Source organism: Poecilia latipinna, unplaced genomic scaffold, assembly GCF_001443285.1.
Source record: "Poecilia latipinna isolate Pla-1442-1.1 unplaced genomic scaffold, P_latipinna-1.0 Scaffold144, whole genome shotgun sequence".
Taxonomy (NCBI): Eukaryota; Metazoa; Chordata; class Actinopteri; order Cyprinodontiformes; family Poeciliidae; genus Poecilia; species Poecilia latipinna.
Genome location: NW_015112760.1, coordinates 305,180 through 324,170, shown reverse-complemented (window position 1 = coordinate 324,170; position 18,991 = coordinate 305,180). Strand labels below are relative to the sequence as shown.

At 40.0% G+C, this 18,991-nt stretch overlaps 1 protein-coding gene across 2 annotated transcripts in view; it reads left to right on the top strand.

The window, feature by feature from the left end:
- The first annotated feature begins 4,631 nt into the window (after window positions 1–4,631).
- Window positions 4,632–18,991, top strand: part of skap1 (src kinase associated phosphoprotein 1) — a 42,294-nt gene continuing 27,934 nt past the window's right edge. Inside the window, exons 1-4 of one of the 2 annotated variants that reach the window (XM_015029106.1) lie at window positions 4,632–4,890; window positions 6,387–6,492; window positions 7,076–7,101; window positions 7,182–7,295. In XM_015029106.1, coding sequence (XP_014884592.1) covers window positions 4,851–4,890; window positions 6,387–6,492; window positions 7,076–7,101; window positions 7,182–7,295 — 286 coding nt within the window. In that variant the 5' untranslated portion in view covers window positions 4,632–4,850. The remainder of the gene's footprint in view (window positions 4,891–6,386; window positions 6,493–7,075; window positions 7,102–7,181; window positions 7,296–18,991) is intronic. The other variant, XM_015029107.1, reaches the window with a different exon arrangement.

The window sequence follows — 18,991 nt, the reverse complement described above, 5'->3', positions numbered from 1 at the left end:
GGGGTGGGAGGGGGAAGAGCCTCTCGGGGAGATGAGAGGTGGCTGAGGAGTCATCAGTGTCGGTAGTAGTGGGAGATCATAGCCGTGCTCCCCCTCAGCGGCGTTTGATACAGGGCTTTTGTCGCTCTTTCAGCGGCGCATTGTTGGGTGGTGTAATCCCCGTCGGATTACAAAGAGCTTCCCTTTTCATATGTGGGGGCCAGCCCAGCAGGCAGGTGGCTGGGGCTCTGTGGAGCTGTCAAGGGGAAGGAACCTCTTTTCCAGGGGAGGGGACCCCAGTTCCTCTTACCTTCACAGGGGCTTTTTGCTGGGAGGCCAGTCAGGCGCAGGTCAGCGTGGGGACAATCCCGACATGCGATTCAAACTCACCCTGACCCCTTGGCTTCCTGTTGGGAAGTGACAAGGAAGGAGGCCTTCATGAGACAGCCTTCTACATAAATAACCCCCCCACCCCTCCCCTACAAAATAAGTCAAATATAAAATTTTTTATCTTAATTATGAAGCAGTGTTCTTGATAAGTTGTGTGTTGATGGGGCGAGCATTAAGTATCACACTCCACGAATCTGTCTTTTAAGGTAGACTAGTGGAAAGAAGGCCATAAAATCTCGAAACCGCCATAAATTATAAAGGGCATACAGATAACATGGAAAAATATGCTCTTCTTAAATGGGACATTCATTGAGTTTTAGGACTTCCATACAAAATATGTTGTGGAACACCCTGAACACAGCAACACAGAAACATGGCAGTGGTGGCAGCATGCTGTGGGAGTGAAACACAGAAGCTTGATGGGAAGAGGAAAACCAGCCAGACTCTCCAGCAGAACAACAACACTAAACCTGTAGACAGAGCTGCAATCGTATGATTTAGGATGTAGCAGATGCTTCCCAGCCAATCTCACTGAGCTTGAGCTCTTTTGCAAAGAAGAGTGGGCAAAGACGATCACTCTGCGTGCAAATGTAGTGGAGATGCCAGGAAATCTGCAATGGATTTGTAGAGGGCCTGAATCCAGATGCATGGGGCACTTTTATATCTTCGTTTGTAAGAAATACATAAATAAATAAAATCACTTTATTTTTCAAATCATAACTACAGGCTACATTGTATCTGTCTATCACACAAAACCCCAATTAAGGTTTGAGGTTGTGATGTCAAACCCCACCCCAAAACGAACAGGCTTAAAGACTGTATGTTTACATTTGCAAGGCATTGACTATTATTTAAGTGATCACCTTTTTGCTACACGCATCTATCAGTGATTGATACACACTGCCAACGTCAGCAGAGAAGGATTGAGACTTATTTACTTGAATGCTTTCTTTCCTGTGTTTCAGGAATACACGATCAATAAAACAATAGCCAAGGCCACCGGTTCTGCTGTTATGTACTGCTTCCACGACCACTGCCTCCCCTGCAAGGGTCAATTGTGTGTTTAAAAACCCAGCCTGGTTCAATTAATTGGAGTTCACCCTCCAGTAGTAATCGTAGCTATTAATCCACACCCTGTCGAGTGCAGTGACGAACCACTTTGGTGGCGGTGCATTTGTGTGTCGTCTGATACGTCCCTGTCAGTTTTATTTCCGCTGAATCTGAGGATGTGCAAAATTTAAGCAGCAGGAGTCAGGATTAATTAAATCCATTCAGAAAAGATATTGTGTTTGCTTAAAAGATAACCTTTAACTGTGCAATATTTACAACAGCTGCATCATAAATCACGGATTATTACACAGCCTACTAACATGTAAACATCGTCCTGATATTTATTTCTCATATTTAACGTGGGCCAGCTCCATATTCTATAACTCTATTTAATCCTTATTAGAAAACATGTTGAAATTTTGGATACAGCATACTGCTGTTTCTTTAAGCAAACAATTTACTGTATTCAAAACACATGTAAATCTAATAGTATTTTTAATAACTTCCCCAAGTAATTTAAATCTAGCAAAGCACTACTGAATGGACAACATTTTAGTAGAGTTGTTTTCCAACTCTTTAAGTATCTTGTAACATTTTCCAAACAAAATGCATACAGCATTGTTTTAAGTGTTAACTTAAGGAATTTAAATAACTAGCACAAATGACAGGTGACCTCTAAAATTATTCAACATCTGTACGTTTTTGTTGGTTCTGATCATGTAATTTATTGTCAGTTATCAATGCAAAATTAATTTGTTTAAAAGGCTATTTTAAAAAGGATAACCTAAATTATTTCCGAGATGTTTAAAAAGTGATACAGAGTGCAGGACTTTAAATGTCCTTTGTTGGTAATTATAATAATATAAATAGCAGGTGTTGTAGCCAAGGACATAATAAGGATTGTTATGATATAAAAATTATTATTATAAAAATGATCTTTATTGTTTATGGTTGTAACAGTAATTGCACATGATGCGGTGTTTCACGATTTCATAACTTTTGAGAACTTGCGTACTTGAATGCAGCATCTTGTTAAACCCAGTAAACGGACATTGTAATGTAATTAATGTGCATTTTTATTGTTATTGTAAATAGTTGATTTTTTTAACCTTTATTTATATAAGTTGTCTTATTAAGGATCAAGACCTCGTTTACAAGAAAGTCCTGCTTTGATCAAACAAAATCACTAACACGGCAAGACAAACGATTAAGAAATGAACAAGGAAGACTCAAGTAATGTAGCGGAACAAACAAACAAACAAACAAACAAACAAACAAAACTCATTCTTTCTATTTAAGGCTCTTACTGTCCAAGTTCAAAGTTTATAAAATCTAATTTGATTTTACCATTTCAAAACGTTCAAAATCATGGGGTACTTGAATGCCGCTTTCTCTTCCGATCTGACCCTTAAGGCTCTTCTATGAGAAATAAAAATGCAAAAAAAAAAAAAAAGCTATTTTCAAAGTATATATTTTTAGTCTAACTCGAGATGAAAACAATTAAACTCATTCTGAATATGCTTTGAAAGAAGAACGTCGTCTGCCTTCATTAGTTAACAAGCTAACTTAAACAAGCTAATTAAACCAAGCTAACTAGCTAACCGCCCACCACCAAGCTAATATTAGCATAAAAGTGCAAATCATCGGATACTACCTGCTTCTGCAAGGTCAGGTGTGACGAATTAAGCTGGAGTAAAGTAAAGTAAGTATAATGATGCCAAGTTACTGTTTATTTTCTAACTGGTGACAAGATTGTAAAAAGTGTTTCCTAATGATGTGACTAACCAAAATAACAAAAAACGTTACTCGTTTACACTGGAGCTGCTAATTGTCAATGGGGTTAAAGTTCAAAGTAATTAAAATTATTCCCTACATATTAGAAAACTGAAAAACTACTTAACGTTGTCAAAGAAGTTACTTGGAAAAGGTCAGTAAGATGATATGAAACAATCCCGCTGAGACCTTGACTTCAAATTGATTGTATCAATACATCTCAAGAACTTAAAATACCATTAAACAGTTGATTTATGTCAGTAAATGCATTTTGTCTTATTGATTAATTACACACAGGGTGATATATTTTAAGGTGTTTACCTTTTGTTAATTTTAATGACTATGACTTGGAGGTAGTAAAACTAAAACAACACAAGGCATGCATATGTGCATTAAATATAATACAGATATGTCAGCCTCACTAAAAGGTATGACTGTGGCTGTGTACGGTTTGTCTCATTTTGGGCAATGGCAGGCCAAATCTGTAGCATTTTTGAATTACATTTAGTGGCTGTGCAGAATCAATCCAAATGGCCCCTGAATGGCACTTTGGACATTCCTGATCAAAATTAGCAAAAATGAATGCTTGGAATATATCCTTTTCTGTGTAGTGAATCTTTATGAGGCTTTTTAAATGAGACTTGAATTCATTTAAATGAGCCTGACTACTAGTTTAAAAATATGTTGTTTATTTTTTTTTTGTGGGCCACATTTCACAATAAGCTCATTCTGAAACTCCAGGGTGATTATTGTCATCCATTAAAGATGACAATAAAGGTGTAGCAGTCACCTTCCTAAAATAATGGCCTGAATCATTTTTTGCCAAAAGTGATTTTATTTTTTACCTAAATAAGCTTTATGCAATAAAAAAGGAGTGTTTTTTGTTGTTGTCAAAATCTCTTTTGGCAAAAAAATGTCTTGGGCCAATGCAATTTGATAGATTGTACAGCTCTAATTCTAGCACATGAATGTCCATTAATCTAACCCATTGGTCATATCTGTGGCTGTATGTTTCAGGTAGATGTCCTGCTAAAGAACTGTAGTCACTAATTAGGTATTTTTTTCCTGTTGTAATTTGTTTCCAGAAAATCATGTTTCGAAGGGGTTCAATGGTAGAAAATATGAAAATACTTTTAATTTCTGCAGTAACTCAGAACCTCCACCAGGAAATCTGGTTTGAGTATTTAGTCTTTAAAAGACAATTTAACATTTTGAGTTCCACTCAGGTATACAGACATGTACATATTGTTGTACATATTTATGCTTACTCTTAAGCAATCACAAACAGCAGGCAAGATTTTCATGGCGCTGTAACGTAGAAATTTTTTCTCACTATGAATCAGACCTTCATACGTCTCTACTGGGGAACCAAAATGCAGAGGAAGTCTGTGCACCTGCTCCTCCCCATGTGCAAATCTAGATGCATGCACGGAAGTCTAGTTTCAATGCAGGAGGACTCAGGTGGTTAGCTGATGTGCCAGTTGATAGTTTGAGTCTTTCTGCCAGTACCAGGCTGTTGTTCCTCGGGGGAGCTGTAGCAGCATGTCAGAGGTTAGATGAAGCCAGGCAGCTTTTTGGGGTAAAGTCGTCAAGGATTTGAAAGACAGAAGAGGAGTGTTGATTCAACTAGTTTTGCATCGCATTGGGCAAAACCAAGGATGGGTACAATCCCTGTCGAGATCCGGAGACTCTTGGATGGTAATGTCTTCATTTCCTGTTAAAATATATTCTGTCACCTACCTTGTTTGTGTTTAAAGCTAATCGTCGAAGAGTACAATGTGATGAGGTAGAATTATTTCAACAAAAACAACTTGAATTTTTTTTTTTTTAGGTTTTATTCAAAGAGAGTTAATTGAATTTGGGAGCGACTTCTTTGACGGAAGCCTTTTCCTCACCAGAAGCAGACTTTGTATCAAAAGTTTTACCATCAAGTTCACCTCTCCATTTCAGCCGTGACACAACAGTAAACGCTTCCCATCAAGTCGGCATTCACCACATTTGCATGTGGTGCCAAGCTAGCAGGCGCAGCGCTCTTGGGGGGACATTTGCATGCGTTAGTTTATTTGTGTAATATGGGGTGGAAAAAAATTGAATCCGATAAAGGATCTGGACCGACTTGTTTGACTTCATCATCATAAAGAAGAGTCTTCTGTGTATTTGTGGCACAACCTTCCAGGTCGAAGCTGGTTTTAATACAACAGAGAAAGAAACTGGTTCCGGTTTTCTTCCCTATTTAAGCAACATAAAAAGTAGCTAAGCACAGCTGATATTGTCACTTCAGGTAACGATGTGCTCAAAATCCTTAAATAAGTGGAGACTTGGAGAAGCCAATCTTCCCACTGTGGAAAGATAAACTGGGGTTCACGTTGGGCATCGTTTGTCACCATTTGTCACTGTTTCACGTTGTTTACATTTTTTATAATAATTGCTCTGGCTCTAGATACTAGCAAGTTTAGGCAAGTTGTTTTTTTTTTCTTGTAGCAATTTCTTGATTCATGAAGAACAACACATATGTACAGTTTTTGACATATTTTCTTGTTTTTCCTATTTTGAAATGTGGGTGGGGGAAATTAGCCTAAGTGCAGTGACGTCAGCAACGCGTTACTGATGTCGGACCACTTTTTTCAGTAGTAATCCAACGTATTGCTATTTCAAATCCAGTAGTCAGACTATAGTTGCTTATAGAAATCACTTTGCGATACTGTTTTCTTTTGTGATTTAATTTTATTTCCTCTGCGCGTCTTGGGGAGCGACCGCCGTTTCTATACGACAGTTATCAGCAGCGACAGAAACATAAATACCGGGGGGAAGAGGGAGAAGCGCATTTTGTTGCTGGACAAACAGGAACTATTTTTAGTTTCTGTCGCCAAGTCCAGTTATGATAAGCAGTTTTGGGCTTGTTTTTTTCTAAAGTCGCTTGCAGATTTAATGAGTCGTGGGTTGCGGTTTTTGGGGTTGGAAATAAGCAGATATAAACCCCAGAATTTGTCTGACATCCAGTTAGTTTTCATGAGACAATCTCCCTGTCCATCATTTCCTGGATGATCTCCGTCTGTAACACCAATTTTCAAATGTTGTTGTTCTATGTAAAATCGGCAAATACCCAAACGTGCTTTGCAGCAAGTTTTGCCGAGCCTTTGGCCCTCCTTTATATCTAACTTACACACTTCTTCTAATGTTTCTGTGCTCCGCAGACTGCGAGTTGTTTGTGACGGAGATCCTTGAGGATGAGAGCCTGAGTGAAAGCGCAGCAGAGACGCGGAAGGTCCTGCTGAATAACTTCCTGGTCGTCCATACAAGGTAGGCTTATACATCCTGAAATTATCCAATACTGGAGGCGCAGACGCCGGGCTGCTGAAGTGTGACGATGTAACTTCACAGCTCCATTACTGAACATTTGCTCTTAATGCAGAAAGAAAATTGTGACTCGGGCAGCAATTGCTTTGAATACAGTCTGCATTAGAAAGAACTCGTTTAATCTAATGACTCCAACATCAAACCCCCCCTTTCTTATTTACTTTTGCTAAAGATCTCATGCGACGATCCCTGTTTTTAATCTGATTTTTGAATCTTGCTTTTGCTTTAATGTACATTCTCCAGGAACAACGCATGAGTTTCACAAAAAGTGAAACTCTTGCATGAACTCTGCTCGCTGACGCCGGATGCTTGCGCTGTCTGCACTGCAGGGGAAAAGGCTTCAGCTGTGTTACAGAAAGCCTGTGGCTTTGTGGCGCATAGCACAGGAAGCAATATTTACTGAATTTCTGAAGTTGTGCTTCTGCAGTGCTTTACAAAAAAAAAAAATGAAAAAAATAAAAAGCACAAACAATTTACAAAACCAGCCTTTGATTTGCATGTTTTTTTTCCCCTTTCATGTTTTCAGGCTTCCTCAGGAATTCCCAGGAAGATGTGAGTAAAATGTTAATCCCATCTTTAAAATGTTTCTACTCTACATGGTCCTTTGCCTTATTTTTCACACACATGCTCAGTTGACTACAGGGACGATGAGGGCTCTGATGACAACCGCAGCTCCAGTCTGGGACGTTCTGCGCCTTCAGACGACGCCTCGGTGTCGGACTACCAGGACGACGGAGTCCCAGAGTGTGAGTCCACGATAGTTCTGGTTCTGACTCGTGTTGAGTGTCTTGGTGTGCGAGAGGCCAGAACTTTTATTTTCATGTATTAGTTAAAAATAATAAATTTGAGCAGCAGAAAGCAGTTCTAGCCCGAAAACGGTCAGGCATCTGAATAAGTTAGTTGACATGAAGTTGACTTAATTCAGCAATTTCATTCAAAAATGTAAAATATTATACAGTAATGGACTACACTGGACATTTTCATTAGTTCTGTGTAATATAAAATATCCCTTAGAAACTGAATTCTGAGTTTTAGTCCACTATATGAGCAACACTGTGTGTCTGTATTGAATCTATGTGATATAGTGTTTAAACATTATTTTTCTAACTTACACAGTTAACATTATCAAATAAAATTGACTATTATGTGGTGATTTAATTTATCAATGAAAAAAAAGCTATACAAGCAGGTGATGCCCTTGTAAAAATATAGTTTACTCCTGTTTTAAATCATGAATTATCCGTTACATGGGTTTAGTTTCACTACAGATGCTCAGGTGTGATGAGTGCCAGACCCGTAGAACCAAGAAATCATTTCAGTCAAACCCGTCTGACAACAAGAAGTAGAAGAAAGTCAAGAACTGGTCATACGTCCAGCTCTCTGGAGAGGGTTGTAGCATTATTTCCAAGGCTTTGGGTCTCCAGAGAACCACAGTGAGAACGAGCCGTTATGAATAAAGAGAGAAAACATGAGCCTTCCCAGGAGAACCAAAACTACTCCAAGAGTGAGTCAGGAGGCCACAGAAGAACCCAGAACCACAGGTTTAGCAATGCAGGCATCAGTGGGGGCCAGTTAAGGTCAATGTTTCAATAATAAGAAAGATGCTGGTAAAAAAAAAATGGCCTCATGGCAAAAGTTTTAAGACCAAAACCACTGCTGACCACATAGAACACAAAGGTCCAGCTGAGGTTTCCTTCAAAGCGTCTCGACAATCCCCAAGACCTTTGGGAAAATATTCTGTGGACTGACGAGACACAAGGGGAACTTTAGGTGTTGATAGCCGTTTCATCCGGAGTAAAACTGACATACTAAGAGTCAAACATGGTGGTGGTAGTGTGATGGTGTGGGGTGATTTTCTGCAATTGAGGGATCAATGAAACTAAAAGATCCTGAAGGAGGATGTTTGTCCGTCTGTTCATGACCATGCGCTGAGTTGCACTGGGTTTATGCAGCAGTGATCCAAGGCGGCCTAGTCAATGTCCGGTCTTAAATCTGCTTGAGATGCTGTGAAATCAGCTTAGACAGGCTGTTCATGCTGGGAATCTCTTCAGCGTTGCTGAATGTAAATAATTCAGCAGCTTTTCTCCACAGCGCTGCCAGTTTTTGACTTTAGTTGTTGCTGCTAAGAGCAGCACAACCAGTTGTTGGATTTAGGATGCAGTTGTTTTCTTCACATTCGGACGGTCGGCCATGTCCATTCGGTTGGCTTTGTTGCCCTCAAAAAACAATGAACTTTAAAAATGCAGTTTGTATTTAGAAGCGTCTCCTAATGAGCATTTGACATATTTAAGTTAGACAAACACAAAAGCAAAAAAAAAAAACTTTATTACAATACTGCATTCTCAATTATTTTCAACTGAATTGTATAGCATGATTTTCTAATTCATAGAGGTGCAACTGTGACACTTTTCCAATGTAAATGTGTTTTCACTGGAAACGTAACAAATTGAATGGGAAGAAGGACGGGCTGGTGTGCCAGGAGGCGATGCGCTTCTCCTCTGAGAAAGCTTCGGCTTTAGTTCATTATCCTTGTTGTCGAAGCTCCTCCTCACCGCAGGAAGAGCAGGTGGATCATCTCGTCGCATATTGCAGCACATCCTCTAAATGTGAAAAATTAACAGAGAATGGTGGTGGTGGGGGGGGGAAGCAGACCACCCCATGTGAAACTCCTCTCCTACCTCTTTGCCCGGTGACATCAGCGACTCCTCCTCCCTGCTTCCTCTTCCTCTCTCCCCCCCTGGCCTCTTCGTGTACCTGGAGAAATGGTGCTGGTGGGTCACACAGACCTGAATGGTGACCTAGAGCTCCCTCCTGTGGCAAAACCCTCAGCTCCTGGTTTTGTCCTTTTGTGCGTCATGTGTGTGTGGCTAGTGGGAGGCAGCCCACACATGGTGGAGGCTTTGTAGCTGCAGGCTAATGCAGTGATTTATTGACCCACAGCCCTTCTATTCTTTCCCAACCGGGTTTGAAATACAACACTGTACCTGAGGGGCCATGTGTGTTCCATCCCTCCTCTCCCTTTTATCAATCTTTCCCTCTATCTTCCTTTCTCCGTCCTGCCGCCCTCTCATTCAGACTTTTAGTATTTCTGACTCTAATAGCCCTTGACGTGACACGCCGCAGGTGGGCATTATGGACTCTGCGGCCTCAGGTGTCCGCCTCTGCTGTTTGTCTTGCTACAGCTGGATGCGCCAGGAATTTTCCTCCATATTCAAAAAAAAAAAAAAAAAGGAAAAAGAATAATTCCAGTCATTTTTGGATGCTTTTGGTTAACGCCAGCTGGGTTGAGTCAAGCCTGATCCCTTATTTGGAAACGGCTTAATGAACTTCTCTGCCTTCGGAAGAGAAACAACTGTTTGTCTCGCTGGAAAATAAATAAATCACAACAGATGGTGTGAAGATAGACCACAATTAGACTAGACAATAATGACCATTTTTCTTTTTTTTTTTTTTTTTTTTTAATTTTCAGAGTAAATAAGGAGAGATTTCCTTTGGGAAGCAAATAAAAATCGAACCATACAAGGCTGAAAAGTTTCCCTTAAGGCTATACTGATAACTACAAATTGCGCCGTCTGTTGATGTGGTGTGAGATACTTAAAGCTCAGTGTCATGCTATTATGTGCTAAATGTGAGGAATGGTTAATCGTCTGGCGCAAAAAAAAAATGCATATTCTTTTATTTTCTCCTGTTTTTTTCTGTTTTTTTTTTTTTTTTTTGCTGATGGATCAATAATTGGAACATTTTGTCTTAAAAACAATTGCGTCTCAGCAGCGGGTCTGTCGGCGCTCGGAGGCAGCAGCCATGTTGGCGTAGGGAGGCTCTGTGTCCTTACTGAAAGGGCATGCAGAGTTCATAGTTCATCCTGTGTTCACCGAAAGAAATGGCTCAGGCGTTTCTGCAGGGCGGTCTGTTTCCGAGGAAGAGGGGGAGTTAGTGGGGGGGTGTGGGGGAAATGACACGAGTTCTTAATGAGATCATTTTTGGACCGACAGTTATGCACGATGACAATTTGGGATTAAAATTCTTTTTTTTTTTTTTTCCCCCTTTTCTGACAAAAAAACCACGAGGATTTATTCGGGGACTGATTTGGTGATTGATTCGGCTTTTTCTCGCGTTTAATCATTTGATTTTTATGTGAGTCTACTGTACACAATGGAGACTTTGTGACCGGGAGGATGTATGAGCCGCGGTGATCGACTGCCTGCCTTCGCCGCACTGCGTTCCCCTAACCAGTGAGTGAGTGAGTGTGAAGTCGATGGCTGCTTTTACACACAGGAGGAGCCTGCGCCGTTTGATTAGATGCAGTGGCCTGTTGTCTTCAGTGGACTGGGTGACACCAGATTTGTAATGGCTGACAGGAACAGATGGAGCCTCCTTTGTTAGCCCGGGTGTCTGCATGGTAATGTGAACTGAGTTTCACCCGACGACCGCACCCGTGACCCGACCGCGCCTGCAGCCTCACCCCGGCTCCGTCTGCCAACCCCCTTCCCCGCCGTGGCAGCCACGATTTGGGGTCTCGAGCCCCCGTTTTAAGGAATTTTTATTCCATCACATAACCATGTCATTCCAGCACATTATGCGTAGATAAACAAGTACACGCACAAGCCCTCCTCTGGCGCGAAAGAGCTCTTTAACACGTGTGGACGCCCCTCCACACAGACACAAACAGACCCCAGGAGACAGCTGGAGATGTGGGACTTTTAGCCCCTTCATGCTGTTTGCAGGTCAAGTTTACGAAGTCAAAATGGCTTGTTTGTTTTCCTTTGATTGGGGAGCTCTGCTGGGGGCTCGAAGGGGATGTTTGCTGCGAAGCAGCGGCGATGACAGAGCGCCGCGGGAGGAGCTCTGTTTCGAGAGGCGTGCAGAAAAAGATGGCACGTTCGACGTGTCGCCGTGCCTCTTCGTGATCGGCGGGTTTCTGGAATTTGCTCAGGTGTGATTGAAGCCATCAAAATGTATTCTGAAAAACAATTTTTTTTATTTTGTTTTTTTTTTCCCTTTACCTTAAAATTCACTGACTGAGATTCATATTTGATTGTTAAACCTTTTACGTTTTATGATTTTCTTATGAATTATGAGCCTCTATTAGTCTCTCCCTGTTAAACATTAAAAGCTGAACCTCATTTCACCAAACAACCCTCATTTTTAGCCCTAAAAATCGGCTGTTTTTGTGGAATTTTTTAGCCTTTGAAGACAGACATTTTTAGGGAAGCGTTTACGCTGTGAAAACATCAAATTTCTCCAAGTAGTTTCCAGTGGAAATATCCTAGACTGGAAATAAGACAAACTAACTGACAAGTGACTTTTTAAGAAAATACAGGAGATTTTTTAAAGTAAATCATTCCTTAATATTGATATAAAAAAAATAACTATTTCCACATATAACAAAATTTTTCCCATGTTATAAGTGAAATAATCTGACGGTGGAAATAGTTCCTTCTCATCAATATTAAGGAATAATTTACTTAAAACAAGCTCCTGTATGTTGCTGAAAAGTTACTTGTAAGTTAGTTTTTTCTAAGTGTACTAAGATATTTGCACTAGAAACTCGACTAAAATACTTGGTAAGATTTTGTGTTTTTGCAGTGTAAAAAGCCAAGGCAATTTTATTTGGTATGCAAAATAATTCACAGCTTTGAAGAAAAATAAAGAAACGGGGGTAACAAAAACTCCAATAAAAACAAGAAATTTAACAGATAGAACAAATTAGTATCTAAAAAAAGGGGAAAATAAATTGACAGGATATATGAATTACATTTATTAAGATGATTTATATGTCGGTTTGGTGAGTCGACCTTGTTCCTGCCTCTGTCAACCAGTTTCACTTTTACTTTTTGAAGGAAACTACTGCGGGTAGTTGTTTCATTATTTTCAGTTTTGACTGAGCAATTTGAGTGTTATTACTCTGACAAAACTACAAACCCAATGTTGCAGGGAAGCCCTCTGGAAAATAATTTTTCTACAGACTTCTCTGCTAACTTGTTAAGTGTTTCGGCTCCTGAAACTGACTTTTTGTATGTAGGCATTTTACTTCCTGTACGTCTGTGTTGACGTGATGTAACCTCAGTGAACTTGAGTCACGCATCGGAGCCGCTCCAGTTTAACTTGACAAAGTTATATAGCTTGCATTTACTCAAAGGTAAGATTTTTATTTTGTCAATAAAGTAAGTTAAAGTCATGTTATGTGTTTCATGTGGATTTAAAGTCTTAAATTTAACTCACTGAATCTTCTAGTACTCATAAAAAGTACTAAAAATAAATAAATCTTTGCTGCTTTAAATGTTTTTAAATCTCATTTTCGGATGAAGAAAAGAGAGGAAATGGCATTTCACACCTCTGGTTTTAAAATATGTCAAAAATACAAAAAATATACACTGTTCTTGTTTGATGACTTTTTGGCCAATCTGACATTTTTCTGAAATGCAATGTTAGAAGTAACTTTTTTTACTTGTGGCGTTTAAGTATTTATTTATATGTTTAAAAAAAAAAAAAACCTTAAGCTACAACTTTGAATTAGTTTAAAACCCAGTAATTAGGAACAACATTTTCTCCAACTTGTTGAGAGTGACAAGGATATCGAAAAGCACCGTGTGCCATAAACAGACAGAGAAGCTGCACCAATCAGTCGGCCGGTCGTCCTTTGACAGGTTTCGATCAGTTACTGGAACGTCAAATACTGAATTAATGAAATATTATAAATGCATCAACCAACAGCACACAGTTTAATATGAACTGGGGTAATCAAATTTTCTGTTAGATTCAAATCTACAATTATCAAAGAAAACGAAATACTCGCGTAAAATTCGGTATGAGCAGATTAGATCTCAAAGAAAACCAGCTATTGGTATCAACTCAGTGAAGCGTTAACGGTGCATCTTTACATTATTTGTTCTGACTTAAACAATACTTAACAGTTCTTCTTCTCTCAGTTGACGCGTTGTTTAATTAAGTCATACTTTCAGGGACGTTTGTTCAACCCGGACTGTGGCTGGTGTCTCTGCCGGCCCAATTTCCTAAACCAATTACTGGCACCAGTACGCGGGTTGGACAACCAATTTCAACTTATGTTGCGCTGTTGCCCATTTCTCATTTGAATACGAGGGGCCAACGCTCAGCAACATTATTACACCGTGCTTGTAAATAGAATATTAAATCTAAACTCTGTCATTTTGGCTGAAGCTTGGAAAAGCCATTTAAAAGTGAAGCGCTTGTGAGAGTGCGTGCCCGACCCTCTTGGCTGGTGATGTAGGAAAATGACGAAGCCATCTGACAGACTGGAGCTCCATTAGTGGGTTAATCTGCGGTGTTTAATGTGCCAACTGGCTTTTTGTTTGTGACTTAGTCAGATTTTGCAGAAAGAGAAAGTTGAACTGTCCCTGTTCTGTAGCAGTTCCAGTTTTTCCTCCTGGTCTCTGATTTGTCTCTGGCCTCTTTACTGATAATATAGCTCAGTTTTTTTTTTTTTTTCCCCCTCTTTGTGCCGTCTGCCCACTTACTGAACTTTTGACCTTTTGACCCGCTTGTTTGGCCAACCTGTGACCTGTCTGCAGTCTGTTCAGAGACGTGTGAAGGATTGGCCTCGGCGTTCCAGGAAAAAACCACCGTAAATCACAAAGTTTCTTTCTTCTCCGACGGTCATTTACTGTATTTGATCGTCAGAATATCTGCCTGGAGATCCATCTCTCGCCGTGTTCATGGGCGTATGGATTTTGTGACATTTGGATAGCGGCTCCTCGTTTGCAAGCAAGCGAGGAATATGTTAATGACTTTCACTCCTCCTTTCTCTCTCTCTCTCTCTCCCCTTCCCCTCTCCTGCTCCGGTTGCTGTCTGCGTGCTGCTTTGGAAGGACGATCACGCGTTACGAGGCGGGCGCTGGGATCTGTACATTGCTGCGAACGTTCGCCATCAGGGTTCAAAAGTTCACACAACTCCCCAAGGGCTACTGTGCTGCTGCAGATGCTGATAGTCTTTTCTTTCTCCCTCTCTCCTGGCTGCCTTTCTTTCCCTCTCTCCTCGCTGTTTACACTATTAATCTTGTACACTCTCCCTCACACACTCACTCACTCGGCCTGCAAGAGAGCGGCTTGAAGGGGGGATTTGGACGTATTTAACCGAAGAGCATCCATCACTCTCATCTCCGGCCTGAACCCCCACCCCTCACCACCACCCCGCTCTAAAGCCCACACCGGGATTTCTATTTTTTTTTTTGGCTCCTGGTTCGTTTGCCCTCTGATGCAGCTCCCCTCTCATTTTCTTTGTTTTATTGTTGCACCGCATATAATTACATCCCTCCGTCGGCTCTGCCCGAGCTCGCCGATGAAACCCAGGGAAAACGGCCGGAGCTAAACGCACGGCCGTCCATCTGTAAGGAGGCGCACAGGCAGAATGCAAAGTGTGTGTGTGTGTGGGGGGTGAGGGGGATGGAAGCTGGGGCAGGGTGGCTCCTAATCTCCCCCAGAGCTGTCAATGTCACAGACAAATAGCAAAACTATCAGATGCGGCGGGTTCACCCAGAGGTGAGCGTTCCCAGGTACCTCCTGCATTCACTCCCTCTCTTTCTCTTCCTTCCTCGCAAATGAGAATTTGATTTTGCCCTCCACTGGAATCCATTTCTGGAGATGAATGAAGTTTCAATGCCAAGCCCAGGTGGCCCCGCTGATTTCTTAGGGAAATAAATGGAGATGGGAGAGATGTGCTGGCCTGCACACAGACAGTGACACGGCGGCGTCCGATGCCGCTGGGGTCCCTCTGTTTAATTGTCGCTGTAACGTAGCACTTTAAGGTCATTAACATACTCTGGTGTTATTCAAAGATGTTGGGGATGCGTCGCTCCTTGCAGCGGGATCTTGCAGCTGCGCGTGCCAAGTGGGACAGGGCTTGTAATGCTGTTAGGAGATTGCTTATCTACAATGGCAATTTTTACCATTGATTTGTGGCGGCCTTTGCTTGCAAGCGGGATTATGGGAAAGAAATCAGAAGCCCTTTGACTGGGGACAAGTTTTATTGTGAGCAACTGTAGTTTCATTAGAAAAATGCATTTAGATAATTAATTTCAGAATAAATATTTCCGGCTGTACTAATCAAAACGAAATGAACTTCCTTTTATGAAATAGCCTCAGACAAACATGATGGAATTGTTTCTTTTCATGCAAATCTGATAATTTAGCTTCATTTAATCTCGGTTGCTGTCGGATAGATTGCAGCTAAAGAAAAAAGGACTCGATTTAAAAACCTGATCAATATTCTGGAAGGCATTTATTTTAAAGAGATGATCCCATTAATGTTATTGTTTTATTAAGTTTTCTGAGTTCCGACTTAAAATAACAAACGTCTCTTGTGGCTGATTGCTGACTTTCGGTAGCAACCGTTTCAATGCTGTTATTGATTATTTTAATCAAATGTACCTAGCAACAGATGCTTTAAAATGTTTATGAATTTAAGTAAATCTTTAAAACCTTGTTGTTTTTCTCCCTTTCTAGACAAATACAGGTGTTAATTAGAAATGTTATTTTATTGCCTCGTCAAGAAAAAAAAACATTTTTGAAGAAGGGGGGAAAAGAAATGAAAAAATTATATTGGAAAGGAAAATTATTTTGTTCTCTTGCGTGTTATGAATCTGAAAAAATATATAAATTTATATTTATATTAAAATTATATTCAATATTTATCAGAAATATTGCATATTTGGATTCACTTGCACAAAGTTTTAGAGAAAAACTTGGAAAAGCAAACGAAATGTTATTTAGTTTTAATTCAAAAATGTGTCTTTTACCTAATAATTATATAAAAAAAATCACTTATTATTATTATTGAAATCACTTCTACCGCTAGTAAAAATCACAACAAGAAGAAGACTATGGAATATTAAACAAAATCACAAATAATAAATTAAAAAAAACATAATTATTCTTCCCTTTCCTGTGAGGGTTTGCTCTGAATTTTCTCAGTTAAATTTAATTTATTGACACCTGTTGCCTGTTGTTAATTTAAGAAGCGAGTTTAATAATGATAGCGTTACAAAATACAATGTATTAGCACAAGAGGAAGCAGAAGTCACAATAATAAAATGAAAGCGGTAATAGGTTGAGTTGTGCAGCACTCTGCAGCTCACCGATCCTCGTTTAGATTTTATTTAAATTATTTGATCAGTAAAATCAAAGCATTTTTAAAAGTGCACTGATTGTATTTCAAAGCGCTTTCTCTTTTATCTTTTCCTTTAGGCTACACCATCGACTGCACTATATCACTTTTTTTTTTTTTTTCACACAGATATACCAGCTCGTCTGCGGGCTCAAACACCTCCATCGCCGTTATTTGTATTCTTACTTCCGTGTTTTCTTTTTGTTTCTGTCGGCGAATCAGCGGAAAACCATCCCCAGCGATTAGAGGATCATTGTATCCGCAGTTAAGCATTTGAATAGTGGTAGTAAATCTAGAAAAGGGAAATTCAGGGTCGCTATAGACGCTGCTTATAGCTGCCCAGGGGGAAGCCGGTGTCACATTGTAAATTTAGGCCTTTAGTGTCTGTGGAGTGGCCGGTGTGTGATGTCTGAGAACAGAGCAGACCTGAGCCGTGACTTGACATCTTCTCCTGTATGAAGAAAAAGAAGAAGAAAAACTATTTTTTTATGAGCTGTATCAAATATAATAGACCGAGTCGCATGATGGGAAAAAAGGAGCCGCCAAAATGACTTAGAAAGTGTTATAAAATATTAATGTGATGATTTTTGTCCTGCTCAACTCTTCGCTCTGCCACACGAAGGCTGATTTGTTGTTCAATCAGACTGACATTTTGATCTTAAAAGAAAACAACAACAACAACAAAAAAGAATCCAAAATCCTTTCTGCATAATTTCCTGCTGCCATTAAACATTATTAGACGGTGACACAGTCATCGTGCAGCCTGATATAATGCACTGCATGTTTTCTTTGGTTCAAACACATGCATTAGGAGGTTCTAAACATGGTTTATGTATCGATGACTGAAGTCCTAATCAAATCAGGGGAGGGAAGGAGGGCTGAGGAGACATTGTGCCCTTAACCTCAGTGCCTCTCAGTCTCTCTCCTCCTTTCTGACGGCCGCCTTGCTGGAGGGACGCACAGCAGAGGCCTCCCACTGTAATGAGGAAAAATGTATCAATTTAGCTCGGCCTGCGCACAGATTGAGCGCCGGGTGGGTGAAGGTGCACTGAGTGAATCCTTTTTCCTAATCAAGGACGGTATTGGAGAGGATTGCGGTTTCGTTCACCTCGTCTGTGGAATCAGCAGCATTCCTGCCGGCAGCCCCCCTCAGGGCCGGGGGGAGCCTCTCCGTGCCTTCTGTTTCACCTCATCAGCTGAGTTCACGCGGGGGTCAGGTCCTGCCCCCTGATGCTGCATTTAATGCAATACCTCTTGTATCGAAAGGCGGTGTGAAAGCCCCCACCCACCCGACTCAAGGACGGCACAAAGCAGAGAGAAAACATATGATAACTTTCTGATCTGACGGTCAGATTGTGCTTCTAGGGGTCACATCAGAACAAGCTGAGCAGCGCTAGCTGATGCTAACTGCTGCGATATACTGGCAGGACGTAGGTTTCAGTTATTCTTGATGAAAATGTTTTTTTTTTTATTAGATAACGTTATTGGATGGAAATTTACACATTCAACAGCAAGTCTGTTTGGATGTTGATTTCAAATAAACAAGTGTTATTATATTCATTTTCTTGATTTATACAAAAAATACAGACTCTTTCTGAACAGAGATTTAGAGCGACAGTTTGTTTTTTTTACCCCTATTTATGTCTGTAAGCTAAAAGATAATAAAAAAATGAAAATATTATGATTGCAATAAAGGAACAAAAGTAATCATTTAAACATGATTTAAAATAAAAAACAGGGTTCCTCAGTGCAAAGAAGAAAGAAAATGTATCTTCTCGATCTTATTGTACGTATTGTATAAAAATGAGAAGCTGACATCCGTTTTGACATGAATAATAAAAAAATGATTTCCTGAATCACAATCGGATGAAATATCCGCACTGACTATTCCAGTTTTAACTCTTTAGTAACTTCTTAAGCTAAAAGATTTATGCCCATCTCAAAACTGTAATAGCTTATAAAAACAGGATCATTTTTAACAAAAACAACAAAATAAAACCTCTGCGGGCAGTTGGAAAAGGAAAGTATAATTTTCAGATGCTAATGCCAGTTTTACAGATATTTTATCACCAACTGATGAACACAATGGCTTACAGCTGGTGTAGTTTATTTTGGAATAAAACATTTAGTTTCTCCATAATAAAAAGTTTGATAACTTTCTGTTCGAATGGTAGCCAATAAATATTATGATGTCCTGCTGCTATATGATTTTTCTATAATTTGTGACCAAGCTTTTTCTTTTTGAAATTTCAGACTGAAAGTCTCCCTGCATGTTCACGTTGAGACAAGAAACAAACGAAT